The following is a 26811-nucleotide window of genomic DNA, read 5'->3' on the forward strand; positions in this document are numbered from 1 at the left end:
AGATTACACAACACCACACCGGCACGCCGAAATCTAAATTGGTGCTCCTCTCTGCAACTGCATCTTGGCACAGGCCACTGTGACTTATGGGATGCTAAAAACGTGGGAGGAGTGAACGTCTGTTTGACCTGTAACACTTTGCGCCTGTAGAACACGACACACACCGAATAAACTGGAGCTGGGCTCGAGTTCACTGATGAAAAGCAACTAAAAAGTTATTCTCTCAAGCTGCAGAAACAGATTTGCCCACTTGATGTCACTGTTGTTTCATATTTGGAATGGTTGCTTACAATTCTTGTTGAGCTACAGTCTTTTTGCATTAGCGAGAGCACCGCTCTGCCTGTCCAGTTCTATGTTTGCTGATATACAGGGGCGAGCTTGGTCAGTAAGATTGGGTTGGGCTGTGAGTTTCATATTTCCCAACTATCACCCTGGCATATAATGTTAAAATACATTATACGACAAGCAGGGTGCATGAAAGGGGCTTAAAGGGCAGCGGAAACTAAGGGAGAGGAATGCGGATTGCTAGGGGTACGAAATCAGAGAAAAACAACGTTTTGTAAAATAACCAACATTTTTGAAGACTTTCAAAACAGAGATGAGAGAGAGTGTGTGTTTTTGTCAGTGAGCGCATGCAAAAAATCTCAAGTGAAATCCGACAGACACCTCACCTTACCCGACCGAAAGCACCTGCACGCAACTATTAATCAGAAAATACATTAATTAGGGAAGTTTAACACCCCTCCCTCTGAAACTACGCCCTAACTGATATATTTTCTGAATTTATTTAGATATGGCTTCTTGCCCTCCTGGCACATCCGACAGTTGCCGGTCCCAGCCTTGGCTGCGCCAGGTTGCCTTGTGATTACCTGGGTCACGAACAGACAGAAGCACCTTCGCTTCGTGAAAGACGAACTGTACCCGGCCTGGTCGGTGGAACCTCTTGCTGAATGGCATTGGGTGAAAGTAAGTTGTGAAACACCCCCTTGGCGTCAAGAGCCTATTTGGGGTACTTTTCAAAACTATTTTTTCCAGAAATAACACATAAATGCAATTTATGTAGTTGAATTTTTATTGAATAATTGTTCTCTTTAAGGGAAAATCAACCTCAACTGCCTCTGCCCATCACTCTGCAAATCACTCCTGTTGCTATCTCACTTCTCTGATGAGAGACAGGGAAGTGAGATGGCTTCTACTTCACCTCACTCGCACCCTCGTCACTCTTTACCTCACGCTTTAGCTCTCTCCATCTCTCTATACCTCACCTATCTATACCTAGCTCTTCACCTCACCCTTTAGCTCTCTCCATCTCTCTATACCTCACCTATCTATACCTAGCTCTTCACCTCACCCTTTAGCTCTCTCCCTCTCTCTATACCTCACCTATCTATACCTAGCTCTTTACCTCACGCTTTAGCTCTCTCCATCTCTCTATACCTCACCTATCTATACCTAGCTCTTCACCTCACCCTTTAGCTCTCTCCCTCTCTCTATACCTCACCTATCTATACCTAGCTCTTTACCTCACGCTTTAGCTCTCTCCATCTCTCTATACCTCACATATCTATACCTAGCTCTTTACCTCGCCATTTTCTGCCGGCCCCCTCTCTACCTAATGTATCTCTCTACTCACATTTGTCACACTACTTTATTTCCCTCGCCCCCTTTCCAATTTCTTACATGTCAATTTCCCTTACCAGTCATTCACTATCTCTCGCCTGTAACTCTGCTCTTTTTCGAACCCTGTTCCCTCTACCTCACCTGTCTCACTGCCCTACTCTCTTCCTTTACTGCTTTTTCTCTATCATTACTTCTGTTCAATCCCTTTCCCTCTCTCGCTCTTTACTTATACTACACTACATTTGTAAATTGCACTGCTACCTAAAAAGGTGTCCAGACGCTAGTGGTTAAGAGTATCCACTAAGTTCAAGGGCAAAAACCAGCTTAGGAGGAGGTTATTGCAGAGGTCAAAAAGAAGCGTTTTAAGTTTTTTCCTGAAAACTTTCAGATGGACAGCTTCTCAAGGTCAACATAAGGCATTCCTCAGTCTGGCTGTCAGGTAGGCAAAGGAACGACCACCTCTTCTGGATTTAGCAATGCAAGGGGTTTGAAACAGTTTAAGATTCTTAGAACATAGGGATTACACCCGGGAAGAAAGTTTGAACCGGCACCTAATATATAGAGAACCCCAGGAGTTAAAAATCTTAAAAGCAGAAAGTGAGAGCCTTAAACTGGATCCTTTTGCTGAGCGGCACCCAGTGAAGCCGACGCAAATGATTAGAGATAGAGCACCAGGGAGAAAGTTTCAGGGTCAATCGGTCAGTAGCGTTTTGAATAATCTGAAGATGCTGAATAAGAATGTAAGGGAGCACGAGATACATACTATTGGAATAGGGCAGTTTATACGTGATCAAGGCATGTACAATAGTTTTCTGCTGTTCCACGGGAGTAAAATGCATCATACGCCTCAAAGATCTGAGAGTCAGAAAACTAGATCTAGACTGCGATTTTATCTGAGATTCAAAGGTGAACTCAGCATGGAATTTAACCCTCATGTTTCTGGCCACAGGGGACAGACAAGTAGGATTATCCATCTCAGATGGTCACCAAAGGTTGGAGTGAGGTATAGATTTAGAACCAAAGAATAGAATCTCTGTCTTGTCTGAGTTCAACTTCAAAACATTGTTATTCATGCATTCTAGGACAGGTCTGAGACAAGATTTCAACGAGTTTAATGATGAAGTAACATTTTTGAGAAAGACCAAAACTAGCTGAGTATCGTCAGCGTACGAAACAACTACAGTATTTGCCAAGGGTGACATATATACTTTGAAAAGGGTAGGGCTTGGAGCCGAACCCTGTGGAATTCCTCAATTTAAAGGCTTTGCTGCAAATGTAAAAGGAGGGAGAAAGACCGCCTGTGTACGGTTGCAGATAAAGGACTTAACCCCTTCGATGCTCATGACGGAACCGTTCCGTAATGAGCATCGGTCGTGCTGTGCTCATGACGGAACCGTTCCGTCATGACCACACCCGCAAATGGAATGTTCAGCACCGGGTGAGAATCGGCGCCGCAGGCAAGGTGTTAAACCAAGACAAGGCACGATCAGTAATACCCATGTCTTCAGCCTTTCAAGCAATATAGCATGAGAGACCTATCAAAAACCACCGAGAGATCCAGGAACATTAACATAACTGGGGAATGTCGGTCAAGATTGCTTTTAATATGCTCAGAACCCTCAAGAAGAGCTGTCACAGTACTATAACCATGCTGAAAACCTGATTGCAAGTCATATTGCAGAAGGTTGTTTTCCAAGTAAAGAGTGAACTGTCTGTTAACATTTCTTTCAACCAACTTTGCCATACTAGGTAGGAGAGAGATGGGTCTGAAGTTGCTCAAAATCTTAGGGTCAGCGGAAGGCTGCTTAAATAAGGGGAGTAGCAGGGCCTGGTTCCAACCAGAGGGGACCATTGCCTGAGCAAGAGATTCATTGAGCAAGTTGTTTACCCATGGAATAATCCCTGATGCTACCTTGTTAAGAAAAGTTGGGAGGCATGGATCAAGTGGAGTTACTGATTTACAATTGACAAGATCAGTAGCAGATGTTTCAAAGGAGATGGGAGAAAAACAAGACAAAAGTGAAGCAGAAGAAAGAGCGAAAAAGCCTGAAGAGGCTGTGAAAGGATGAGGAAAAAAGAATTGTAAATAACCTAAATTGTATTTTGAAATAAAAACAGAGCTCTGCACAGAGTTTCATGGAAGCAATAAGTGTATTTGTAGTAGCCAGTGGAGAAAGAAAAGCGTTGATCACATTAAACAATTTTTTAGGGGCGTTATCTGCTTCAGAGATTGACAGGGCAATAAAAGCTTTACAAGCCATGCGTATGGCTTCATGATATTCTTTTTTTTAATATATCTTTTAATTAAACATAAACATTGACATTCGGCAAAGCATTGTGCACTTACATGGTAAGGATACTTATGGCGAGTGCAGTCAGACATCATAGGTTGCTGGTATGATATTTCTTAAGAACCTCCTGATAAATTGCCTTAGCCTCGACATCATAATTAGTTCAACATTGTCTCTCCAGCTTCTTACAGCTCGATTTAAAACGTTTTATAGAGTCTGAGAACCAAGAGGCTGAAGGCTTAAGTCTCTTAGCTGAATATAGTTTCATAGGGGCAATAGTGTCAATAGCTTTCTGTAACCAAACATTAAAAAGTGTAGCATCTGGCTCTAACACATAAGTCTGATCCAGTGACGTAACAAAAGCCCCGCAGTGCGGGCTGGCCTGAGCTCCAGGGGGCCCCCTCAGCACAGTACCTTAGCCTGAGAGCTCCTGAGCGAGTTGGAGGGGGCTTGGCCCCCTCAGCACAGTACCTTTGCCTGAGAGCTCCTGAGCGAGTTGGAGGGGGGCTTGGCCCCCTCAGCACAGTACCTTAGCCTGAGAGCTCCTGAGTGAGTTGGAGGGGGGCTTGGCCCCCTCAGCACAGTACCTTAGCCTGAGAGCTCCTGAGCGAGTTGGAGGGGGGGGCCTCCGTGTACTTTGCAAGGGGGGGGGCCCTCAAGTTTTGTTACGCCACCACTGGTTTGATCAACAATGACAGATTGTAATATGTCAGCCAAAAGGAGGTAATTAACTTTGTGCCAAGGTCTGGACATTTTTCTGATTGTGCAGGGTAGGACACACGGGGGATATTTTAAATCTCAAAATAAATTAAGACATGATCTGACCATATAAGATTAACGACCTGGAGTACTTTGTTCAGAAGAGGGCTAGCCAAAATAAAATCCAGGGTATGACCAGCTTTATGAGTAAGTCCTTTAACAAGTTGTACCATATTAAAACCTTCTAGAGTGCCCAAAAATGGTTGTGTCAATCTGTTGTTCATGTCATCTACATAGAGATTAGAGTCTCCAAGAATCATAAAATTAGCATGCAGTGAATAGAGTTGGCGTGGTGCTTCAGAAAGAGATTGTAAAGAAGTAGCTGACCCAGCCGTGGGAAAGTAAATCAGCGCACCAGAGACAGGAAAGGTGGCAGAAAGGGTAATGGTGAATAGCATACCCGCCATTATGACATTGTTGATAAGCTTAGAAATAGAGCACGGAGTTGATGCCTGATGTATCATTGCAATCCCCCCACCAATTCTATTATCACGCTTAAAATGTTTGATGGGGAAATGTTGTGGGATGGCTAGGTGCCGAATTGTCCTTATTCTGCGTTTTCGTAAGGAACAAGGCATCCCAATAATTATCAGCTAACTATCAGCTAACAAGTTAAGTGTCCAGGGCATGTCTCGATAGAGAATGGCAATTTAGCAGGCCAGCCTTAAATTATTATATTATTTAGCCTGAGGAAGCTCCTAAAGAGTCGCCAGAATGTAAACATCTGGAGGGACTATAGAAGGGAAGAGAGGCTTGGTCCAACAATGGGAAAGTAAAGCCACAACTTGGTAAAGCCTGTATCAGAAACGACATCATAAGAGGGTCCTAGATAAATGCAGAGTGCAGAGTGCAGTGCCCACAGCTCCATATTGGTATATTTAATGGAAGGAGAAGCTGCTGAATGAGACATGTCACGGGCAGCATGGCTGGCGCTGGCCACGATCAGGACGCGGACGGGCACAGACGAGCATGTCTTAGGCGCACCAGCGGCACACCCGCTTGGCACGTCCGATGCGCATAGGGTGCATTGGCCAGCTAAAATAACCACTGAGGATAAAAAAAAGACTAGAACGCAACCGGACCAAAGTGGCGGCTCTAGCAGGACAACATTAAAGTGAAGGTGCCAATGTGCAAATGGCAGTCCGAAAGAGTCTTTAACAGACCGTCGAGCAGCCCAAGTAGCGTTGTCTGGAAACACCTGACCCCCGGTCAAAACCTTCCACACAGAGTAAATCGCCCAAGCGCTATGAAAGATAAACGCTCAGGGCAAAGTTAAAAGTTAAAAGATGGTCTACTTTACCCCACTCGCAAAAATGGAGGTAAGTGACCTGCTAACATAAAAAACACAGATTTGTCGGGAACCAGAAAAGAAAATACACAAACGCAGCATAGTTTATATAGAAACAGCTAACAATGTTAAACAGAGTGGTCGGATCTAACCGCTGCACGTCCAATTTAAAGAACCGCTGAGGATGAAAAAGACTAGAGCGCAGCCTCACCAAAATGGCTGCTTAGCGGGTAAAAGCAGAGTAGATGTGCAAATGGCAGTCCGAAAGAGCCTTTAAGAGACCTTTGAGCAGCCCAAGTAGCGTTGTTTGGAAACACCTGACCCTCGGTAAAAACATCCTACACTCTTTCTTCTGTTTTCAACTCGCCATCTTTACCTCACCTCACTTATCATATCTTACCACTCTTATCACACTACTCTCTCTTTACTTCACCCTCTACCACTGTATCAACCTAATCACTCTTTCTTTACTTTTCCTCCATTTGTCATTTACTTCTTTTCTCTATAATCCTCATCTCCTTCCTTCCTACCATAAGCCCATTTCTCTACCTTCCTCTCTGCTTCCCTGCTGTCTTTGTCCTGCATATCTTCCTGCAAGGGCATGTCTCGTGACGTGACTAGCAGGCTCCCGCCCTTGCCCTGAGGGTGACCTGAACTCGAGCCTGACACACACTGTCAGAGTCCGTGATCCGGAACCACCTTTTAGCATATTGTTACTTTCTAATAAAATCGTGCAGAAGCTGTAACGAAATGACTAATCACCCTTAGAGGGAGAAATAGAAGCTAATAAAAGCAAACGTTGAGAAAAAAATATTTATACAGAGCCTGCAAAGACACAGCTGCTGTAGCTAGATGAGCACCGAACACCCACATATATTTTCATTCTATCTCGCTTCTTGTTGGCAGATTACCAGATCTGGGGAATTCGTATTTCCCTTGGAATCCACCCATAAGAAACCCTACGAAGTCCTTGTACTTGGCAGGCTCCGCGCAGCAGCAAAGTCACCATCCAGGTAGGCCATCTACAGGGCCTGACATCATGATACATTCAGACTAGCTGTCCGCCATTTTATATCAACTGCAGGTGGATAATTCACAACACTGTTTTCAGTGAGCTAGCACTCTTCTTTACTCCTTACTCTGTAACGTTAAATGTAATGCTCAACGTCTCGCCTTTCTTTGTTCTTCTGTTGTACCACAAAGGCCGTCGGACGAGGACGAGATCCCAATTCCGGACCACAAGCTAATTGTCAGCGTCCCCTGCAGCCTTCATTCCCACAAGCCTCCTCTGGCTGGTAGGTCATGGTTGTGTGTCTGTGTGTGTGTTTGTGTGTTGTCCTTCAGAATGCTCTGCAGAATCCTGAACATTATTTTACCATTTTCCCAATGTCCTCTTTCAGGGCAAAAGCCCTAAAAAAAAAGAGTGGGGGAATTAACCAAGTTAGGCAGTATGCAAGTGACATCATTGCATGTAACATCACAGTGCGTGGCATTACGGTGCGTGACATCGCACATGGCATCACAGGAAGTGACATCTCAACCTATGACCTCACAGGAAGTGAAATCCGATCTAAATACCTCACATATGTTTAGCAGGACTATCATGAGTACATTTCAGCGCATTGCAATGTTTAAAACATTAGATTTTGCGTTGGGGTTATGTTAAAAAATTGACGGAACGCCAATGCAAAATCTGGACCTCAATGTATACATTTGTTTTTTAAACCCTGCCAGACAGGAGAAACGTTACAAAAAGGGGTGGTGATGGACGGAGCATCTGAACCAATCAAACACTCACACCCAGTCAAAAGATCTGGGTTTGATTCATCACCGTTCTTTAGCCCACTCTGCCACCCCAGTTCAGACAATGCTATATGCAAATCAGTCTGACCCTGTGCCTCATGGGAACAGTCCAGCCCGAACTGCCAAGCCATGCCTTCCCTGGACCGGAAACAAGCTTCCGAGGACCGGTTTCTGGCATTCCAGCCGTCTTCAGCCCCGCTTGCTTGAATCCAGTGGCAAAGTGAGCAAGGGACTCACGTCTGAGCATACCCTGCCACACTTATGGCGGCCAAAAGCGGTACAAAAGGGGGTGGTGATGGACGGAGCGTCTGAACCAATCAAACACTCACCCCCATTCAAAAGATCTGGGTTTGATCCATCACCGTTCTTTGGCCCACTCTGCCACCCCAGTTCAGACATGGCTATATGCAAATCAGTCTGACCCTGTGCCTCATGGGAACAGTCCAGCCCGAACTGCCAAGCCATGCCGTCCCTGGACCGGAAACAAGCTTCCGAGGACCGGTTTCTGGCTTTCCAGCCGTCTTCAGCCCGGCTTGCTTGAATCCAGTGGCAAAGTGAGCAAGGGACTCACGTCTGAGCATACCCTGCCACACTTATGGTGTCCAAAAGCGGTACAAAAGGGGGTGGTGATGGACGGAGCATCTGAACCAGTCAAACACTCACACCCAGTCAAAAGATTTGGGTTTGATCCATCACCGTTCTTTAGCCCACTCTGCCACCCCAGTTCAGACATGTCTATATGCAAATCAGTCTGACCCTGTGCCTCATGGGAACAGTCCAGCCCGAACTGCCAAACCATGCCGTCCCTGGACCGGAAACAAGCTTCCGAGGACCGTTTTCTGGCATTCCAGCCGTTTTCAGTCCGGCTTGCGTGAATCCAGTGGCAAAGTGAGCAAGGGACTCACGTCTGAGCATACCCTGCCACACTTATGGCGGCCAAAACCGGTACAAAAGGGGGTGGCAGTAAATCTGTCCTGCTTAATATGTTGCAAATTTTCTATTTTGAAATGTCTTATAGGGTGAAGGCATCTGCTGCAGAGATTTTTGTGTGCCTGCTAAATCTCAGGGAATAATAATAATGGTAAGATAACTCTGGAGGATAACATATTTTCTGGAGCGAGGTGTGTTTTGTCTAGTCCCAGTTTTGAATCAAACTAGCATAGAGGGTTAATATGTCTCCTGTAAAGTACGTTATGTAACATGCAGATGACAGATCTTTATTTTATGTGAATGGGTAAGTGGGTTCTGCTTTTAACACAGAGATCCTTTTGTTACTTGCAGTTCATAAATGATAATCCTTCTAATATAGTTCAGTGAGCTATGAAGGACATGTGGCTTCTACACACTGTAAACCTCACTGTCTTATGTAACACACCCTGCACCCACACATGATTTATAATGTCAATGTATAATGTGTAAATGTGATATAAAGCAGTCTGACACCCTGCATTGGGATGAGTAGTGCTAAAGTGCTATAAAAGAAAATAGTGGTATTTAAATTATTTGTGTAAATACTGGGACAGACCAACACATCTGACGTTCTTACAGTGTGTTGGTTCCCATAGCTCCTAACCAGGATATTCCAACAAAAGGAGGCCTGATGGCCCCTTAACTTCGGCTTTTGGCATGGGTGCAGCTGGAATCGGGAAACATCCTTTACGACTCAACTTTTACCATGGAGTACCTTTACAACGCAGGTTTTTCAGCGCAAGTCATTACAACAACTTGCGCTGGGGGGCGCTCTAGGGTAGGTGATAGTTTAATTTACTATCCAACACCTTCCCTACTATCCATGGGGACTGCAGTTGGAATAGTAAATTAAACTATTCAATATCCAGCACCCCCCAACGCAAGTCGTTGTAACGACTTGCGTTGAAAAACCTGCTTTGTAAAGGCATGCGTGGTAAAAGCATGCGTTGTAACAACGTACATCCGCTGCAATCTGAGAAGCCCAATCCCTGCCTGCACTTTGCTGCCTTGAACATAAGCACACGACAAGCAGGCGCAGCTGAAAGTGTCTCCGTGTCTGAAAATTACACCAGGACAAGTTTAGCATATTTTTGTGGGGTTCAACCTCCTGGCAGGGTAGACCCCGTCCACCCTGTGAAATAGCGGGTAGACGCCGTCTACTTATGTGTACCCTCAACTTGTCCCCTGCCCTCTTTTGTTATGATTTATTTGCAAGGCACCGAATGCCTTCTGCTGATGCAAAGGCCAAACACAGAGAGAAAAATCAGATCAGAGACATGCCTGCGTTTTTTCAACTCATTTATTGGCTCATCTGCTTTTGGCATTTCACGAAGCTCAGCTTCAGGGATGCGCCAATTTACTTGTGATCTGTTTAATGAAACGCTCTTCCTCCCGGTGGGAAGTAAAGTCAGGTCACATAAGCCCATTCACAGAGGGTCGGATGTACTACACGAGTTTTGCGAGATAAGGTTAATGTGTTCGCTGAGCAAGTGGTTAACTCGCAACAAATGCTTACGTATTTAATGTCTGCGTCATCACGCTCGTGCCAGTCAGCCGGCACAGGTACCAGAATGCATATAAGGCTCTCCTCTGCATGATAATCAGCTCATCACTGCTGCAGGTGTGGAAACAGGCTCTGTTTTGGGAGCTGATCACACGGGAGTGTACCTGTTATGTGTACATTTCACGTAAACAGGCCGCCTTCTGGTTTCTAAACCACCAATTTTGCACGCCAAGTAGGAGTTATGCAGATTCGCCAACAGCTGTCACTGACTATGCTCCCTTGCAGACTGATACTTGGCACAAACTTGCGTTATTTTGTTAGTAAATTTGTCCAGCACGTTTTCATATTAGCATTGCCGTAAATGTATGCATTTGGTGGCGTTGCATCGTTTTTTTTGTTGAAAGTACAAAAAGAACGAAACAGTTGTGAGTTATTGTCAAAGTCTCAAGAAATCGCGTGGAAGCTCACTGTAAGATTCTGGCAAATTATAACAAGTTCCGTGAAATGAGTCGAAAGACAGTGCATCAGTGATGTAGAAAAAGTTGAAAAATGTTAATTCTAGGTGGACTTATGCCTGCTTGGGTTTGAGACTCAAAACTGCGTCATGCAGGGCTAGACTGAAGTTAACTCATATTTAGTAAACCTATTCTTGCATCTAACTCTCTTTTATCTGTACCTTTTGGGTCACCTTGGAGTCTCCCACGAGATTGTCCTTCAGAAAAGTGTTTCTGCTGCATATAATACTAATAATAATTCCATATTTGTAAAGTGCAAACTTATCACTCCTAAGGGTATCCAGTCGTTGGGGGGCCGTTGTGGAGATTAAGTGAACTATTGCCTAGAGTCACATGATGCTTAGTGGAGCTGCCGCCGGTGCCGGGGATGGCGCCATGAGCTCCAGCCGCTATGGCGACTGCACCACATTTTTTCCATCATCTATTTTGAACAACTGTCCCCACTTCATGCTGCGTGTACCTTGCACAGCTACCCCAGATTGGTTTTCACTGTGGAGTAGAATAGGCTTCCTGGTGACTGGGACCCAACATTCCTGGATTATATCAATAATATCGACCCTGTGTGGGTCAGAAGCATTTACCCCATACCTTCCTTTCCTGTTTCAGCAGCTACATTGAGTTCACTAATGCTATTTTAACTTGGATTAAAGATACGCAACGTCTTCCCTTCACAGTGGTCAGTAGTGTACCCACCTAGGACGCGGGCCAGTATCGCAGCAGGCACACAGCCAGCTCATGGCTACTTTCACTTGAACTGGCAAGATCCTATCATATCTGCTCCAGCAGGTAAGAGACAACAGTAGTGACTGAATACTGCAGGAAGAAACAGATGACATTAAAGCACAGGAGATTAGCTGTGAATTGAACGTGATAACCCAAACTGTGATGCTCTTCTAAGCTAATTAGAGGCAGTCCCAGAAATCCCACTTCAGGATGAGTTCTTAAACAGTTCATGAATTGGTCCTACCCCTCATACAGCCTTCCACACCTCATTTGAGCATCCTTCGCCTTATTTTCCTGCTGCTTAAAAGACAACTCTCAATAGTGATGCCTCCTCCACTTCAGACCTTATTTCGCTTCATCAGAGTATCCCCCTGTTCGGACATGCACCCCCGATCAGAGGATCAACCGCCTCCTCTCAGCTTCTTTTCTTTCCTCTTCTCAGAGCCCCTCCACCTCCCACTCCTCATCATCAGAGCCTCCTTTTCAGGACCTTCTATTCCTCCTTATTAGAAACTCCTAACTGCACTCATCAGAGCCTATTCCATTTCAGACACAACATGTCCTCCTCCTCCTCATTAGAGTATCCATCTCCTCATTAGGTCATCATTTGATCATCATCGGATGCCAGCAGGGGCGGATTGGCAAGGCGGGCATTCGGGAATGGGCCGAAGGGCCGGTGCCTCAGTGCCCTTTGTGGGCCGTTTTTTTTCTCCCCTGTCCCAGTCCACAGAGAGTGGACTAGGAAAGGGGAGAAAAAACCGGCCCACAGAGTGCACGGAGACAGAGACAGAAAATGAAAGCAGCCTCGTTGTGCGGCCAGACAGCGATTGTCAGCTGTCGGCTCTCCTTCACCCCTACCCTGCCAAGCAATCAAGCTGAGGCTGGGCTGGGGAGGGGTGATTGTTTGCAATAATCGGCCTCCCTGGGGGCCAGGTGTTTCTCAGGCCTTTGAGCCATTTTCACCTCGGCCCCCCTGGGGTCCATGCAGCCTAGAAACGGTGTTAGTCTTAACACCTCGCCCACAGCCCTTCACATTCAGGGCATAGTGGGCGAGGAAGAATGGGTCTTGCTGTGGGGGCCTGGTGATGTTTGGAATTTTTTGTTTTAATTATTTATTTATGCGATTTTATATAGCGCAGACTTTACCCGAAGGTGTCAGAGCGCTTCACACTAGGGACAGCAATAATACATGAGGTGAAAATTATAAGTGGACAAATGACAAAAGCAAACGTTAAGTTACATGAATCAAAAGTGACAATAGTGAGCAACCAAAATACAAGAGGAGCAAACGATACATTACAGGAGGAAAAAGAGATGTGTGCAGGTTATAAAAGAGTACAAAATACAAGTAGAGGTATAATACTGCAATTAATGGCAGACACTCCAGCACAAGAACACACGTTACATAGGCAATGGTGGCACTTGTGCAAGCATCTAAAGCAAACAAAAAGTGAGAGGTAGCAAACAGTGTGTTACAAGAGAAAAGTGACGTGTGCAAGTTACAAAAGGGTACCATACACAGGTACAAGGGTAATACTACAGTAAATGATAAATACTCAAACTGCCAGAACACACTGGGAAGGCACTTCCCATGCACCAGCTTCACCTCAGCCTCCCCCTGGCTACCTGGCTACCTTGGATGACCCAGAAAGCTGTGTTTTGTGCTCCCCTGCCAGGACATTTTCCCAAGGCCTGGAGGGTTGATTCATTTTACTAATTGCAGGGGCCTTACCTCTGTTCATGTGCTCCTGAGCTGAAGGTCTGGGGAGGGCTGAGTAGGTTAGTAATAGCAGGGGCTTTGCTGCTTTTCAGGTGCTCCTGTGCTGGAGGGGCTGGAATAATTTTGTGACAAAAAGGGGCCTTGCTATTTTTTTTAGTTGCTCAGCATGTAGGCCATTGTCACCTTGGCCCTGTGTCGTGTGCAAGAACAGTATCCTCCCACTTTCATTCCTTGTCTGTGCAAATGGTGTTTCATGAAAGGGCACGCCCCTTGAATGTGGGCCACGCCCCTTAAATATGGGCCACGCCTCTTGAATGTGGGCCACTTTTTTCGTCAGTGCCCGGGTCGAATTGTGATCCCAATCCGACCCTGGATGCCAGATTCCACGACTGCATGGAAGAAGTGAGGAGATGGATGAAGCAAAACTGCTTGAAACTAAAATCGGGAAGACCGAGGTTCTCCTTTTTGGTAACAAACTCTCCTGCCGGTCCCTTATTTATGGCCACAGAATCTAGAGATACTTCCTACCCAGTCTAGAAGGTTGGAAACCTGGGCGTCTTATTTGACGACAAACTGACGTTCAGAGCCCAGGTGAACATGCTCAACTCGTCCTCCTTCAACACCTTAAGGATAATTTAAAAAAAATTCTGTTTATTCCCCACGAACTCCAGGAACAGTGATCGCTACCCTGGTCCTGTCAAAAATTGATTACTACAACGCCCTCTATCTTAACTTGCAACAACGCCTGCTGAACAATCTTCACACCATGCAGAATGCAGCTGCTCCTATGCTATCAGGGATCGTAAACTTTCAGTCAGCCTCCCAAGCCCTAGATAAATGTCATTGGCGGTCCACCAAAAACCGAAATATTTTACAAGTCCTCTGCATCGCCCACAAGGCCGTACATGACCCAGGCCCTGAATATTTCAGAAAGACCCTTCAATGGTATACCCCTGCCAGAACTCTTCGTTCTGCCTCATCTAAGAATGTCAGGACTTCCCAGTTTAAACTGGCCAAATCAGGAGGCAAGAGTTTTATTGGCGGTATTGCTAAGCTATGGAACAGCTTTCCACTGTATTTAAAATCAAACGCCAACCTGCTAAGGTTTAGAATAGTCCAAAAACGTGTTTTTTAAAAAACTAATCCCAACACCAATTCTGCTAATACCTTTTTCCCACACCACTGTAAGCTCTATGACTCCGCAGCACCAAGATGCATCATGGCATTCGCGCTTTACAAAAACATTAACATTAGCATTAACATCATCCTTATAGTCCTTGTGCTCATCATCAGAACCTCCAACTGGGCTCTATCAGGACTTCCATTCCTTTACAGAACATTTTCCCCCTCTCCCTCATAAGTGCGTGCCTTTTCTGATCATCAGAGCATTTTTTTCCATTCGCATGAGAGCAACCACCATAGCATCATTCTACTTGTCAGAGCATTTTCCTTCTCCTCTTTTTTCATCACAGCCTCTTTCTCCTTCTCATCAGAGTATCCACCTCCTCCTTGTAGCTTCATCATCCTTATGTTCTTCCACCCCTTAATAAAGACATCTTCCTAATCGGAGCATCTTCCCCACCTTACAACATAGCTCACCTTTTCCCTAGAGTAATTTCATCCTCTTCATCTAAACGTGCTCCTACTTATCTTCCTCCTTTTCCAAGCACCCTTAGCCTTATCCTCATCCTCAGAAGAGTATCAACATCCTCCTAGTCGTCCTCAAAGCAGCATCGCCTCCTCATCCTGAAAGAATCCTCATCTGAACATCCTAGGCCGAGTTTCCCCATCTTTAACTTCCTTCTTAACAAAGCATCCCTTTCCGAGCCTTCCTATCCTCACCATCCTCCTCATCAGAACATCACCATCCGAGCATCCGCCATCTCCCCGTCTCGCCTTCCTTTTCATCCTCCTCCTATTTTTTATTAATAAAGCATCCTCACCTCATGACAGCATTTTTCTCCTTATCACTGCATCTGCACAGTAGGTGTTTTGATCAACTCACAAAGAACCTCTATGGTTCGGGGGGCACCCGATTTTCTGTGCTGGCCCCCCAGATTTGGAACAATCTCCCTCTCTCCATTCGCTCTATCCCTATTTTTTCTCACTTTCGTAAAGCCCTTAAAACTTTTCTTTTTCTTCAGGCATTCCCCGGCTAACCTCCTTGGGACCCTCTGTAGATTCTGATGTGCTCCTTAGCGCCAGGAAGCCGCTTGGCCGCAGTGCGCTTTAGAAATTTCTTTTTCATTTAATTTAATTTCATTTCATTTAATTTCTCTAGTATATCGGTAGAAATTCACAACCTATTTCTCCATGTGTTCACAAAACACGTCACAAGAATGTGATATCTGTTTTGCTCAGTGACATTCTAGATAAAAGTTTATTGGAGAATGCTTCAATAAACCAATGTTATTTCAACTCGGTTTATCTCTTCTCTCCAATACCTGTCACTCTAGTGATCATATGGTGTCAAAAGCTATTTCAAAGGCTGGGCCTCCTTCATGTTCTGGAAAACGTTGGGGGCAATGTTTACAAACGCCATTTGCTATTGCTGGGGCTAGTGGTAGCGAAGAGAGACTTGGCGCAGGCCTGGAAGAGCGAGCGCGCGCCCCCACTTGGGGCTTGGAAGGCGGGCCTGGACTTCCTTATGGGACTGGAGCGACCTGTTTTTGAAGCCCGGGGATGTCCCCGCAAACATTACAAAATCTGGAAACGGTGGGCGGATTACCGGGGCCTGCTCCTGGACCCCCCCGTAGACCTTGATGATGCATTACAGCTGGATGTGGATCCCGCACTCTAGGCTGCTGGCCGGCTCCACCCTTGTAGGTCTTCTCCTGTTGCTGACCTGTGATCACATGCACTGGGTTAGGGTGGGATAAGGGGTGGGTAGCTGCGGGTGGGGTTGGTTGGCGTTCTAGGGGTTGGGTGGGTGGGGTAGTTTGATATTTTTCGATCTATAATGCTGGGCTCAATGCTGTATTAATGCTGTGTCTCCCTCTATCTGTTGCTGACAGTCTCCTCCTGACTGTGGAGGGCTGTACTGAAATTTGCTTGAACTCATAATAAAATTGGTTTTGGAAAAAAAAAAAGCTATTTCAAGACGTGGGATCCTGTTGCAATGAACTGGACTAGGAGGTTTCAGTAAATTAAAGTTCTGTCTGGGGTTAAGTAGCGACGTAGGAGACGGCAGATGTTCTGCACCATGGCATTCAAGGACAAAGGCAGGACTTTTCACCACAACATGAACAGTCTTTGACTGCACATTTACTGTCTCAAGACTTGTGGCAATATAATATATCAGATATACCGATACCAGCTCAATCGCAGAACACTGGGGATTTTAAAGACTAGAAATATCCCCACTATTTCCCCTTTTTGGGTGTTCATTTCTTTTAGCTTTCTCTCAGTGTTCAGCTAAAACAAACTTTGCTTTCTATTCTAAGATTTCCACTTTTTAATTTTATCAAAAACGTACAACAGAATATCATAATCAATGACATGTCGCATGAGTATTAGTAACGGTTCAGGTGGAAGTCCATCAGCAATGTATGAATGAATGAATGAATGTTGGATTTATAGAGCGCGTGGTTCCCCTGGAGCGTCCCAGCTCTGTACCACTGGGGAACCCGTCCTGGCTTTCCCTGTGAGATGGTCCCTTTACTGGGCATCCCCAAGGTGCAGCCAGGCATCCCTGGCGCTGATGGGGCCGAAGTGGAGACTAAGCAAGCTATTGCCCAGAGTTGCAGTGTGGGACCCCATGGTTAGAGTGGCACTGAGGCGAGATTTATCGGGCCCGTTGACATTGGTCCTGCACCCGGCCGCGTCGGGAATTGAACCCTGGTCCCGGGCCGACCTCTGCCTCCGGGTCTGCCGCCTCTAACCGTTGAGCCACACTTCTCCACATTATGTATAACCAGCACAGTGCAGTACATAAGGATAATACCAGCGTAACAGTATGCAAAGCGCCTAAAAGACACCAACATACTTTACTCAGTGTGTACCAGTCCCTCACCATCTGACAAAGAAGTACCACTCTCAAGATAGTCAACATCCAAGTTCTTCCCATGTCTCCTAGAAATCTGCCACCTAGCGTTTCCCCACACGTCCATATCAGCCAACAATCTTTTGTCGATCCGCCCATGGCGGAGATGCAGCTCCTTTACCAGTGACCATTCAGAGACATCCCAAACCCACTGGTTCATCGCTAAAGCCCTAACACCCAACCAGGCAATGCCGACCCACCTTCGGACCAACACCAGAGCAGCCTAAAAGAATCAGGAAGCCATCTTTCGCTTTTTGAGCTTTTCAGTATTCCCTAACAACCAATGCAGCTGGACCAGCTCGCATATCAGAGCGGTGGTTCTTTGCAGTCTACCCGCCACATTTGACCAGAAGACCCACACCTCCGCGCATCTCCAGGCCAGGTGCATAACATCTGCAGTTGCATATCCGCAACAAGGGCAAGCTGGAGAACGCCCTGTATTGTATCTATGCATACGTACTGGGGTCACATAAGTGCAATGTAAAAAATTGAAATGTATCGGACTGAAGTGAGCCTTGCTAGACATTGATTTCAGTAACTCACAGACCCTGGCCCACTCTACTTCTGATATGTGAGTTTACATCCTCCTCGCAGGTCTGCCTCACCTGCAGTTGCCTGTGAACGCTGTCCACCTGCAGCGATTTGTACAACTGGGAGATAAGATGACGTCCCAAGCCCGACATCAACAGCGCACCCAATACCGCTGACTCTGGCAATGCGGCAGGAAAGGCCATCCACATCTGCTTAGATATCTCGGTCACCCCAGCATATTGTAAAGAGAGAAAAGTGTCACTGGGATACAAATCCCCACCTATTTCACAAACTCTTGTCATGTCATGTTTGAAACGACATGGCCCTCGAAACTGGGTGGAGTGGGGCCTATACCTGAAATGGTAATTCCCTATGAAAGGCAGCCCTCGTTATTACAACTGTAACCACCCTCTGCCAGATCGCAGGGGCCTGTCACACTATATAAGGAGCCTCAATAAGCATGCTTGAGCCCGCCATCAGCATCTCTGGAAGCTTGCCATCCTCCACCAACCCCACCAACAGATATTTTTTCCCAGTTGTCCCCCCTCAGCCATCCAATGTGCTGTGTGCTGCAGATGGGATGCATACAAATTAAATTTCCAGATTCACGGCACCCAGCTTTCCATCCGGATACCCCCTCATCAGTGTTGTCCGAGCTACCAAGCACCTCTTTCCAGCCCATAGGAGCGAAGTGAGGAGCGCATTGAGGCATACAAAGACTCCAGTCTGCAAGGGGCCCATCGAATTCTGGATGGTATGTAAGCATTGCGGCAACAGCACCATCTTTTTTATTTTCTTATTTTTGTATTACTTTATTGATTCTTCAAAATGATACAGTTGCGGATCTGAAAAAACAACAAAAAATATTGACTGGGTGTGAGTGTTTGATTGGTTCAGATGCTCCGTCCATCACTACCCCCTTTTGTAACGCTTTGTTCGCTATAAGTTGGCAGGGTATGCTCAGACGTGAGTCCTTTGCTCACTTTGCCACTGGATTCAAGCAAGCCTGGCTGAAGACGGCATGGCTTGGCAGTTCGGGCTGGACTGTTCCCATGAGGCACAGGGTCAGACTGATTGCATATGGCCATGTCTGAACTGGGGTGGCTGAGTGGGCTAAAGAACAGTGATGGATTAAACCCAGATCTGTTGACTGGGTGTGAGTGTTTGATTGGTTCAGATGCTCCGTCCATCACCATCCTCTTTTGTACCGCTTTGTTCGCCATAAGTTGGCAGGGTATGCACAGAGGTGAGTCCCTTGCTCACTTTGCCTCTGGATTCAAGCAAGCCTGGCTAAAGACGGCTGTAAAGCCAGAAACCGGTCCTAGGAAGCTTGTTTCCAGTCCAGGGAAGGCATGGCTTGGCAGTTCGGGCTGCACTGTTCCCATGAGGCACAGGGTCAGACTGATTTGCATATGGCCATGTCTGAACTGGGGTGGCAGAGTGGGCTACAGAACGGTGATGGATTAAACCCAGATCTGTTGACTGGGTGTGAGTGTTTGATTGTTTCAGATGCTCCGTCCATCACCACCCCCTTTTGTACCGCTTTGTTTACCATAAGGTGGTAGGGTATGCTCAGACACGAGTCCCTTGCTCACTTTGCTACTGAATTCAAGCAAGCCTTGCTGAAGACGGCTGTAATGCCAGAAACCGGTCCTAGGAAGCTTGTTTCCGGTCCAGGGAAGGCATGGCTTGGCAGTTCGGGCTGGACTGTTCCCATGAGGCACAGGGTCAGACTGATTTGCATATGGCCATGTCTGAACTGGGGTGGCAGAGTGGGCTAAAGAACGGTGATGGATTAAACCCAGATCTGTTGACTGGGTGTGAGTGTTTGATTGGTTCAGATGCTCCATCCATCACCACCCCGTTTTGTACCTCATGTGGCAGCAGCATCAGGATTGGGGAGCAGCTAGGCAGGTAAGTCTTTTATTTTAATTTTTAAAAATTATTTTATTCCAACACCCCCCCCCCCCCCCCACCCCCCTCCCCGGCCACCCCACTGCCTTCCTCCCGCAGCCGCCCTACCACTCAAGATAGGCAGTGGCCGCCACTGTAAATAACAAAAAACAAAGCACACTTTTTCCCAGTTTCCAATACTCATATAAACATCTTAATTTGAGTTTACTGAGTCACAAAGATTGAATGATGTACTTCCTCCCAAAGTCTTAACCCTCACATTTATCACATGTTGCACCGACAAATTGACTATCATTGTCATGACTTCTAAAAAGTAAAACTTAATCCTGTTTTGTAATTTCTGGGAAACGTGTGGACTGAAATTCTAAATTTTTAGGTACAAATATGTTCCCCGCCCAGTGATAAAATTACATTTTTTACCATAATATTTGTAATTGAACTTGTATTATTTTGTTAAAGGACGCATCTATGCCTTTTTCATTTACCCAATGAAGAGGTGGCTTTGTTAAAGTTACTAAAACACATACCGTATTACCTTCATGGTTGCCTCTTGTTCAGAACGACTACATAAAACATATAGAACCAGTGAAGTAGCAGACGCTTTGAAGAAGATGTATTACTTATCTATACCACTGGAGAGCAGCATAACCACACGGGTGAACTTTTCTGAACAACGTGAAGAAAAGTTTTTCACTTTGGCAAGGAGTGAGAGCGGTATAAGACCTCGATGACTCATTCGAGTTTTTTTTTTACGTTTTGTTTTGGGCACAAATATTGGCATTTATTACTGTTGTCTGTCATTTTGTCCCGCGCCACTGATGCACTCTGGTACACAAACCCGGATCCTTTTTTTAGTGAAGGATTGCCTCAATTTATTCCTCTGGCTCACAAAGAGGAATCGGATGCAAATTAAAGTAAGCCATCACAGGGAGACACGCAGCATCCCGCCGAGCTCCTAACTATGAAATCATGACTGCAGGGCTCCGTTCGTGGTGATACATGTCCCGCATCCCGTGCTCGCAGCTTTCTCATGTCACAGGAAATGTATTTAAACTACTTCATGCAAATGGTTCGGAATTAAATTTAATATGTCATAGCTTTGACGCAGACACCAGCAGGCGTCGTGTCGGGTCTGATTTACAACCCCCAGCTCCGCCATTTAGGACCTTTTTAGTTTAGCAAATATTAAGACATTGTGTTTTTTTTGTCTCTCATACAGTCATGAATCATACTTTGTTTCATTGGCACGAATTATTCAAAAAGTTGACTGTAAATCATGTATTACAGAGTAATGCACACAACATGTCGAACATAGAAATGAAACTTAAACGTTTTAAAAATAGAAGTGTCTCAGCTACATGCCGTTTCGTGAATCCGATACTGTAAAAAAGGTTTACCATATACCGTAATCAATGTATTTACATGCTTAGATCTTGCAAAAGAGACAAATGGGGGTTTGCTGCGAACTTTATGAATTTTGATGTAAATATTGAAAATTGTAATACGAAAGCCCATGTTTTTCGAGCAACAACAGATGCGAAAACATCAAGAAATACCATTAATTTGTTAAAAATGAATGCTTTGGAACAGTTGTTGAAAATAAAAAAGGTGATCGCCGGTTGGACGCCTCAGAACGACCTTTGCCTCACCATTCTAGAACTAAAGGCATTATTATAACTTTAATGGCTTTACCGGTTTACATTCTCATTCTCATCACACAGTATTTGATTCCAGCTTCTGTGCTGACGTTACTATTGGTCCATCTCCAACAAGACTTTACGGAGTGGCAGCTCCCCGCAATGGCAGAGGAGCGTCACCCCACTGCCTGGCTCACAGCCAGCAAATATAAAATAAAACTATGTTCTTGCAATGTACTATTTTACATTTGCCGGCTCTTAGCCAGCGGTGTTGGGAGGGGCGGGGTCGAGGCATGGGAGGGAGGAGGAGGAGTGCTATGTGCACTCCATTCCCTAAGTGCGCCTGTGTGTTTGGCCGGCCGTCTCAGGCCGACCAAAACACACATGCGCACTTAGGTTTCTCCAGCCCAGCTGCATTAAGCCACCGGGCTGGAGAAACCCCACAGGCTCCCTGATTTAAGCAGGTCGTCTTTCCTGCCTGCTCAGACAAATCCCTGCGTTGGGGATTGGACAGGGAGTCTGCCCCAGGGGCTGCTGGGACAAGCAGGAAGGAGAGGTGGTGCGAAGAGATGCTGGAGGTGGTCGGCGGCAAAAGGTAAGTTAATTTGTTTTTAATATTGTGTTCCTCCCCCCGAGCGATGCCTCCCAGTGACCCCACCCGCCCCATCATCCTTTGTTTATGGCGGCCCTGCTGACTTCAAGCCTTAGAGTTTGGTGGATGCAGAGGAACAGTCAACAGTACTGAGGGTCTGGAGCATTTTCTTTTCAACATCTGTATTTGTCCACCTCTTTCCCCACACTCCTGCTCCTCCGTCAAGGTTTGTGTGGAAGAAAACTGGTGGACAGACCAGCAAAAGAAGCTCCACTCCATCAGCCATATTTAGAATGCCGTCCTCCGACAGATCCATTGCAGACAATACTCTACACCTGCGCTTGAGGGTTAAATATCAAACCCATCCCACACCACATTCAACATAACCAAGGAGTCCCTGTTGCCATGGGAATGCATCTTCAAGTAGTTGTGGTACCTCTGGCAGCTGCTCAGCAAAACTAAAGGTAAGTGGAGCACAACATACTATGTCGAAATCTTAAAAACAATTATAAATAATAGAAAAACCTTCACATTTTGGGTCTGTATGTAAAAGTGTACATATGAAAAACCTAATCAAGAAAAAATACGGATAACCTGTGACCTATTCACACACTGTCCCTGTAAAGTAATACCCCACAATCCCTCATGGTATAATTCTTTCACCCTTGATATGTGTAGATATTAAAAATGTTTCAGAAAAAATATTTAGTAATATGTATCAGTTATGTTAAAGTACTTTGATTTTTACCACAGTTTGAAGTGGTCCATGTCAGGTCAAAGAGGAATGAAAGGTTATAGTTTTAAATTTAACTATCTCAAATTAAAAATAAATCACATTTTGTATCCTGACTACTCACCATAAAGCATTCTGTGCTATTCGCAAATGATTAATAAGACCCCTCAAATTCTTTAACTCACACCACTCTGGGGAAATTATGACTCCCTCAGCACTATCTGATGATAATGTACCAGGAAAAAAATAATTAAAACTATTGAAGATCAGCGCAAGATGGTTCAATCAAACCCTTTCCCGGGATTAAGGTGGAAAAAGGTATCCCAATAGAGGTGCCTTTTTTCAATATCTGCAACTCTGTTGTTTTGCTTTTATCAATTATGGATTCCTTTGAACCCGACAAGGTACACTCTTGTTTGATCCTTCTCTGCAAGCAAGCGAGAGATATACCAGTTTATTGATGAACTATACTGGTTGCAACTCATTTTTAGATATACAAGAGAAACTCACTAAAGCTGGCATAGAATGAACCACATTGGTAATTTTCAATTATTCAAGAAATTGCAAACCCCTTTTTGAGTAACTAACAATTGACGTTCTCTCTGTTTTACCTTCTCAGGCTTATCTATAATCCAACATGTATTCCTGAGTAGCTCCTTGAAGCTGATCCAAAGTGCTCACGATGTAAAGACTGGGACCTAGGATCTCATGTTTATATACTGCCCTTTGGTGCAACATTTATGGGAGCAAGTCCAGGTTTACTCAAGTATACTTATGGGCTACAATTTGGTAATTGTATGAAAAAGTGCTTAAAAGGGATTGCCCACAGCCTTTAACGCTACTTGGTCCAGGGTTGATCATGTAATTTTTTTCTGAAGCCTAGCAGTCCCTATGCTGATATCAAGGATATCTAAAGAGCTAATGGCTCCCACGCTACGAGTGGTGTACAGCGACCAGAAACATTTGGGGGCAAGACTCACAGCAGATGGATCTAGGTGCTGCATTCAAGGTAGTTGGAGGCTATTCTGACCCTGAGGCTCTGATCAGGAGGCCAGCCATCTAGCCCTTGGAATCATTCTGGTAGTCCTGGGATCAAGATGCAAATCCATTCCTTTTCACCCAGGCAGCAGGGCTACACAGCAGCAGAGTAAAGGGTAACCGAGTCGCAGTCCCCCTTTCAGTGGAGCAGCACTGCAGTCCTTCTGAGTCTTCCATGGGTTCAGAGGTGTAATGAAGAGGTGGTTCTGAGGGACCACTATTTATCTAATCTACCCCTACCAGGGGTGTCTGGAATTTCCTGCATCACTACCGTAGCCACAGCTTGTCTGTGGGCACAAAAGACTAGTATCAAACCCTTTGTGAGTGTGCTGAGCAGAGCCTTTATGATGTGCAAGTGTGGTAGGCGACAGCTTCGCCCACTCACCAAGTTCGAAATGGCCCATCCTGCAAACACCCTTTCCCCCTTTGTCTCACTGTCTGGGAGTAATACATAAAGACCAACTGTCAGCAAACACCCAGTCATGTGTCCCAGGATACAGGCTGCAGGCACCAAATAATTACAAGAAAATGGCAACTTTCTAAAAGCGGCATGTTCCTTGATGACCTGTGTTCTCCAACAAAGAGCCAGCCCCTTCCTCCTTCGATTCCAGCCCAAGAATCTCCCTAACCCCCGTAGGAGAGAGCACCTGGTGCTGGGGACCTTGTAATTGAAAAATGAGCCTGAACCGGTGGGCCCTGCAATATTTACCACCTTTGGATCGCATGTCTGAAGTAATTTGCCTCCTCTCCCCCAGCATCATTGAAGGCTTCTCCTCCCCACCTCCTGGTGATTGTGGTTGTGGGTCTGCGTGATGAAATCCTGCTCTTGTCAGTATATCTTTTATGCTAGAATCTTTCATATTCCTTGCAGAGGACATTACGATGGATCCACTGGACAAGCCCCATGATTAGGGTGTACGGACAGCAGACCTCTCTTGCTCCTACTACTCTCTGCCACCAAGCTCTGGCGATATTTGGAGGTGCGCAGGCATGTGACCTTGTGGCAGGCAAGAAACGAGGGGGGGCGCCGTTTACGGGGACAAAAAAGCTCTCACAGTCACAGGCCAGGCATTAATGAAGCAGGTGAAGACCAGCAAGTGCCAGGACTAGGCCCCAGTCAAAAAGTCGACCACTGGTGCACTGCCAGGAGCAGCCAATGAGAAAGGGGTCAAAAGAGCACAACCTCAGTTGTAAGAGACAGCACCCACCAGGGAGGGCACTAACCAGAACTGTGATGTAAAATCCAACTTTACCTTTAAAGAGGGTTTTAAATTACAATTCTTTAGGCACCAAACTCAACATTCCTATTTGCTCTCAATTGAAAGTTATCATTTATTACATGTAATAAAGTAACCCAATGTTATCCTATGGGAGAGGTAGGCCCTGCAATAGGGAAAAACTAGTCTGTAAGTTTTTTACTACTAGGAGGTGTAAAATTTAAAAGTACATGTCCCTGTATTAAAAAGGAAAGATTGGGACTAGCAAACGGTTTATATTGCCAGGTCGAAATGGCTGTTTATATTGCCCTCACAGGCTACAGTGGCAGGCCCGAGACATGTTTTACAGAGCTACTTAAGTGGGGGGCATAGTAAGCGCTGTAGGCCTACTAGTAGCATTCAATTTACAAGCCTTGGGTACATGTAGTGTCACTTTACTAGCGGCATACAAGTACATTTAAAATTGGTGTAAGCCAATTTTACCATGTTTAAAGGATGGAGCACAAGCACTTTAGCACTGGTTAGCAGTGGTAAAGTGCACCGAGTCCTAAGAAGACAACAAAAACAGTTTCAGAAAACAGTAGGGCGAAGGCAGAAAATATGGGGATGACCCTACAGACAGGGCCAGGCCCAACACTTCCTCCTTATATTTTGTTGAGTTCTTCTGTCTATACCGATTCCTACATTTACCATTCCTCCCCATTACATTTCTTTTGTCCTCTTTTTTTATTTTAACCAAATCCATGTAGTTGAATCATGTACTCATTTGTATATTTTTAGTTCTGAAGTTCATGTTGTGTGTGTGTGCATGGCAGATTGCACCCATAGAGAGTACACTGCCCCAGATGAGATCTGTTTGCCCTGCATGGTAAATGAACAGCAGTGATGTTGGAGATGGTAGTTTGAGATGAGGTAATTGGACTAGGACTTATGGGCAATGTGTGTCCTGTGTGACGAGGTGAGAACTTTGTATAGTGGTTTTCATATTGATAGGTAATTAACTACTTAGTGTTTATGTGCTTGGTATCTTGCACGAAGCAGAAGTAGCTGCCTCAAAGCCGGATGAGTTTGGGGTTGTAGCCATACTGGGACCACTGCTATGAGTGTTTCTGCAGGTGGAGACAGTGTGTATGGGGTATTTTGCTTAGTTGCAGTTTCTTTAAAGGACACAGTAATAATACCAGTCAGCACAACTCAGTCAATGTAGTTTCTTGTCCATCTGTGTTCCAGTGTATATGGTCCACAACCCTCGGCAAGACCCCTACCAAAGACTAAGCAGTCTGCTGTATTGAGAGGTAAAACTCTCTCCTAGTCTGCCTCTGTTAAAGGTGCTGCTGTTGCAGGGTAGCTCTGTCCATGCATCCTTAGGCCAGTTTGATATCGAAGGGTTCTCTATTGACATTGTCTAGGATTTCTGAATTGCCACAGGGATTTGCAGTAGATGTGTGCCTGGAGTCTGCCATAGTGAATGTGCCAAAATAGTGGTAACTGCATGTTCTCAGCATCAGCACCACAAATGAGTCTTCATTGGTGCCCTGGGTTGCTGGCAAAAGCAATACTGGTGTTGGCTGTGAGCCTTTTATAGACCATGACTGAATAAGATTTTAAATCAGGACATGCAAGTTGGAGGATGGAGCACTTTTTCAGTCCTGGTTTGGAGCCTGGCAATTTTGTTTCTTCTTTATCTGAATCGATCTGATGATTTCCCGATAAACCTTCCTGTGGACTGATGATTGCTGCAGGACTGATGGAATATCTACTTGCCGGGGGATTCTGCCCGCTGGTGTATGGAGGAGGCACCAGAATATCATAGTCAGAATATTGTATGACAGATAATGTGTGTTAAATATAGTTTGCACGCATATTGCCCATCTGGCATAATGGATGTATGACGGTACAACGCGTACCGTTTCAA

At 45.4% G+C, this 26811-nt stretch overlaps 1 protein-coding gene across 1 annotated transcript in view; it reads left to right on the top strand.

Annotated features, from left to right (window-relative positions):
• METTL4 (methyltransferase 4, N6-adenosine) overlaps positions 1-26811 on the top strand; it is a 245271-nt gene that overhangs the window by 174653 nt on the left and 43807 nt on the right. The window contains exons 5-7 of the mRNA XM_086965603.1: positions 792-966; positions 6865-6971; positions 7162-7253. Coding sequence (XP_086821729.1) covers positions 792-966; positions 6865-6971; positions 7162-7253 — 374 coding nt within the window. The remainder of the gene's footprint in view (positions 1-791; positions 967-6864; positions 6972-7161; positions 7254-26811) is intronic.

The sequence above is a fragment of the Lissotriton vulgaris genome, chromosome 4_1 (assembly GCF_964263255.1).
Source record: "Lissotriton vulgaris chromosome 4_1, aLisVul1.2, whole genome shotgun sequence".
Classification (NCBI taxonomy): Eukaryota; Metazoa; Chordata; class Amphibia; order Caudata; family Salamandridae; genus Lissotriton; species Lissotriton vulgaris.